We start from the raw sequence: 4,583 nt of genomic DNA, 5'->3' as shown, positions 1-4,583 counted from the left end.
CTCTGAAATATTATCACAAATTGATAAAAATAACATTGAAACCTTAAAACATTTTTAAGTTGCGAAATGGATATATAAAATCACCTAATTTTATTTGATAGTGAATGATTGATGTTATTATCATGGTATCCGTTAATATGCATTGTTTTCTTTTAAATAAAATTCTTTTAAAATATTTATATATTGTTCTTCCATTAGCTAGAGATCCTATTTTTTTTTTATTTGCAGGAATTCATCGTCTTCTCTATGAATTATAATTTTTTTGAAAATAATTTGGAGTAGAAGAAACTAACAACTAACTTGAACTATTTTATCAAAAATAAAGATTAATCCCAAAATGAATAAATATAGAATATTATTTTTTTATTGAACTTCTAAGTTTCCAAATAAATACAGTACATATAAGCTTATTCCTAACAATTTTAATTGCAATTTTTTATGGATGTTGTTAGATTTAATATCGCAGTTAGAAGTTGAAGAAGATTATACTCACTAATTTTTATCGTCGAAAGGTTATTGATATTTCGTATTGTTAAATAACAAGGATCATTTAAATTCAAAGTTCAAACTTAAGGGACTTTTTTGATCATTTTTCTCTGATTTTTTGAGTCACTTTTAACAATTATTGATTTTTTAAAAAAAAATACATAAAGTTTGATGATATTATTAGAATAAAAAAATAAATAATTTTATTGGAATATTTCGGTAAATTGAGTGACAATATGAGAAATTTACCGGATAATTTCGTGAAAGTCCGGGTCAACATAAAACTCCTAGGTCTAACATAATACTTAATACTACCTCCCTCTCATTGAAACTTAAAAGCCAAATTCAGTATAAAAAAAATAAATATTCACATACAATATTAAAAAATATATATATAAATAATAACTTTCATATATCAGTAAAATAAAAGTATATTTTAAAATATTAATTAAAATTCACATAATTTGTATATTAGATATCACTATTTGAAAAAACATGAGTTCAGTTGGGTCCAATATATCCACTCATTGTTTACAGCTCAGGGTTGTGTGTACTATTACAGTTCCCTCTCTTTCACTATACTGTACTACTCTTAACCACTTGCTTTTCTTCTTCATGTAATGTAACTTCACTCCATTGCCGCCTACTTTCTCTTCGGTTCACTCCTCTTTAGTTCATTCATGGCGTTTTATTCATTTCTTTTCTTTTTCCTTTCTTTATTGGTGAACACTCTTTCAGTTTCATCTACTGTAAATGACCCAAGAACTTTTATTGTTCACGTTCAACGTGATGCTAAACCTTCCGTATTTCCGACTCATCAACACTGGTATGAGTCGGCTCTTAGTTCGCTTTCTGCTGATACCTATGAATTAGAAGGTGGTGGGGGTGGTGTTAATCGTATTATTCATACTTATAGTAATGTTTTTCATGGGTTTTCTGTTAAATTATCGACGTTGGATGCGAAGAAGCTTGAGGAATTTAATGGGGTTTTGGGTGTTATACCTGAACAAGTTCGGCATGTTCAAACAACGAGATCCCCTGAATTTCTTGGATTGATTAGTAGTGACAGTGCTGGGTTGCTGAAGGAATCTGATTATGGGTCTGACCTTGTTATTGGAGTAATTGATACTGGGATCTGGCCTGAGAGGAAAAGCTTCGATGATCGTGATCTTAGTCCGGTTCCGGCTAAGTGGAAAGGGGAATGTGTAGCTGGTAGGGATTTTCCGGCGACATCATGCAATCGGAAATTGATTGGAGCGAGGTATTTTTCAAGTGGGTATGAGGCTACGAATGGGAAAATGAATGAAAGTACGGAGTTTCGATCTCCGAGAGATTCAGATGGTCATGGAACTCATACAGCTTCAATTGCCGCTGGGAGGTATGTATTTCCGGCGTCTACTCTTGGTTATGCTCGCGGTGTTGCTGCTGGGATGGCTCCAAAGGCTCGACTAGCTGCTTACAAAGTTTGTTGGGCTTCAGGCTGCTATGATGCTGATATCCTTGCTGCATTTGACGCCGCAGTTGCTGATGGTGTACATGTCATCTCCCTTAGTGTTGGTGGAGTTGTTGTTCCATACAACCTCGATGCAATTGCCATTGCCGCATTTGCTGCGAACGATGCCGGAATCTTTGTATCTGCATCCGCCGGAAATGGCGGGCCTGGAGGACTCACTGTAACCAACGTTGCGCCCTGGGTCACCAATGTCGGTGCTGGGACAATTGACCGTGATTTTCCGGCGGATGTTAAACTTGGAAATGGTAAGATAATTCCCGGAGTGAGCATTTATGGTGGCCCTGCTTTAGCTCCCCGCCGACTCTACCCCTTAATTTACGCCGGAAGTGAAGGTAGTGATGGGTATTCTTCTTCACTGTGCTTAGAAGGCTCATTGAATCCAAAATATGTACAAGGAAAAATAGTATTGTGTGACAGAGGCGTCAATTCGCGAGCTGCAAAAGGCGAAGTGGTGAAGAAAGCTGGAGGAATTGGTATGATAATAGCCAATGGAGTTTTCGACGGTGAAGGGCTAGTAGCTGACTGCCACGTGTTACCGGCAACGGCGATTGGAGCTTCTGCCGGTGATGAGATAAGGAAGTACATATCAGCAGCTTCAAAGTCCAAGTCACCACCAACGGCGACCATTTTGTTCAGAGGAACTCGTCTGAATGTGCGGCCAGCACCAGTAGTTGCATCATTTTCAGCTCGTGGCCCGAACCCGGAGACACCCGAAATTCTGAAGCCCGACATAATTGCACCTGGTTTGAACATACTTGCAGCTTGGCCCGACGGTGTAGGGCCAAGCGGGCTTCCATCGGATGAACGTAAAACGGAGTTCAACATTTTATCAGGAACCTCCATGGCTTGCCCACATGTATCCGGACTAGGAGCATTGTTGAAAGCAGCCCATCCGGGATGGAGCCCAGCAGCTATAAGATCAGCATTGATGACAACTGCATACACAGTGGACAATCGGGGACAGATTATGATGGATGAATCAACTGGAAATTCGTCGACGGCGATGGATTTTGGGGCAGGGCATGTGCACCCTCAAAAGGCAATGGACCCTGGATTGATTTATGACCTAACTTCCTACGACTATGTCGATTTCCTCTGCAATTCCAATTACACAACTAAGAATATTCGAGTAGTTACAAGGAAGTATTCAGATTGTAGCAGGGCGAAAAGGGCAGGCCATGTGGGGAATTTGAATTACCCTTCGCTTTCAGCTGTGTTCCAACAATATGGAAAGCACAAGTTGTCCACACATTTCATTAGGACGGTCACAAACGTTGGAGATCCCAATTCAGTGTACAATGTGATCGTTAAACCACCTAGGGGTATGGTGGTGACTGTGGAGCCAGAGAAGCTCGCGTTTAGAAGAGTGGGACAGAAGCTAAATTTTCTGGTGAGAGTGCACGCAGAGGCAATAAAGCTATCACCGGGGAGTTCCGTGGTGAAAAGTGGCTCAATAGTTTGGTCAGACGGGAAGCATGAAGTAAGGAGTCCAATAGTTGTAACAATGCAGGAGCCTCTTTAATGCAAAAACGCATGGGAGTCAACAAATATATATATGTATAAGAGGAGGAGAGTAATCTCTACTCTCCCATGTTAAGTTCTTGCTCATAAGTAACTACAATGTTTAATATGTATGTTGACAAGGAAGTTTGAAAAGGTGAAACAAGACTTGGGAGTTGGTTGTTTGCCTTCAGCCAAGAAGTTGGCTGAGTTTGTCTAGAGTTTTGATGAAGCATATCATATATTATGTTTGGTTTCTATGTAGCAATATATTGGTAACACTGAGAAATGCTTTGTACCAATGTTGGATGTTGTATTATGTTGAGGGTGAGAGTTGAATTTGAACATATAACCTAAGAAGTTCCCATATAACATTGGGGACTCTTTTATTCTTGCTTCATTCCTTTATACCTACTTATTTACATTCGGTGCAATTGAGATTGGACGGAAAGACAATCGAGTATTCGAGTTATGTGGTGGAAGGGTAAATATTTCTTCGTATTCGACCCTGGGAATTGAAGAACTCCCATTCTGCTTGACAGAGACGTGTCACAGAAGAGAGGTCCATCACCATTAGTTTGTTATTATCTCCTGCCCGTTTAACTACTTCTCCAGACATATATATTTGTTGATGGCCCTTGAATCATAGACCATAGTAGGAGCAACGTCAGGTCATCAATTGCCGTTCTTAGCAAGAAGAATTGAAACTCAGACAAAGAAGTAAAACTAAAGCTACAGTGTGGCAGAACCCTGTATTGATGTTTGAAACATCATTTAGTATGTGTAAATAATCGTATTATGAATTCAACAAATAAAAATGATTGTGATTTATGCTGCTTGTTTCTTAAAATAACTAAAGAATGGGAAGGAAAGAAAGGTGGAATGATTATTTTATGATTACTTACAGGTTGAATAGAATTGTTTGTTTAGAATTTTTATGTGTAAAAATAAAAAATTTTCCTAAAAAGATGGTATAAAACTAAAATAAGTTTGCAAGCCGTTACAAAATCAGATATACTGAAAGAAAGTGGACGGTGATTCATTTTTGACTGTCTTTTGGGTGCATGGAATAGATTGGGAGTAA

The 4,583-nt window shown here is 38.2% G+C and overlaps 1 protein-coding gene across 1 annotated transcript; it reads left to right on the top strand.

Annotated features, from left to right (window-relative positions):
* The first annotated feature begins 701 nt into the window (after positions 1–701).
* On the top strand, positions 702–3,899 carry LOC107861652 (subtilisin-like protease SBT1.5). Its single transcript, XM_016706961.2, has one exon. The coding sequence runs from the start codon at positions 1,167–1,169 to the stop codon at positions 3,519–3,521; it is 2,355 nt and encodes a 784-aa protein (XP_016562447.2). The 5' UTR covers positions 702–1,166; the 3' UTR covers positions 3,522–3,899.
* The last annotated feature ends 684 nt before the right edge of the window (positions 3,900–4,583 follow it).

This window comes from Capsicum annuum, chromosome 3 (genome assembly GCF_002878395.1).
Source record: "Capsicum annuum cultivar UCD-10X-F1 chromosome 3, UCD10Xv1.1, whole genome shotgun sequence".
Lineage (NCBI taxonomy): Eukaryota > Viridiplantae > Streptophyta > Magnoliopsida > Solanales > Solanaceae > Capsicum > Capsicum annuum.
The sequence above is the reverse complement of the archived record's forward strand: the minus strand, read 5'-3'. Positions and strand labels throughout refer to the sequence as shown.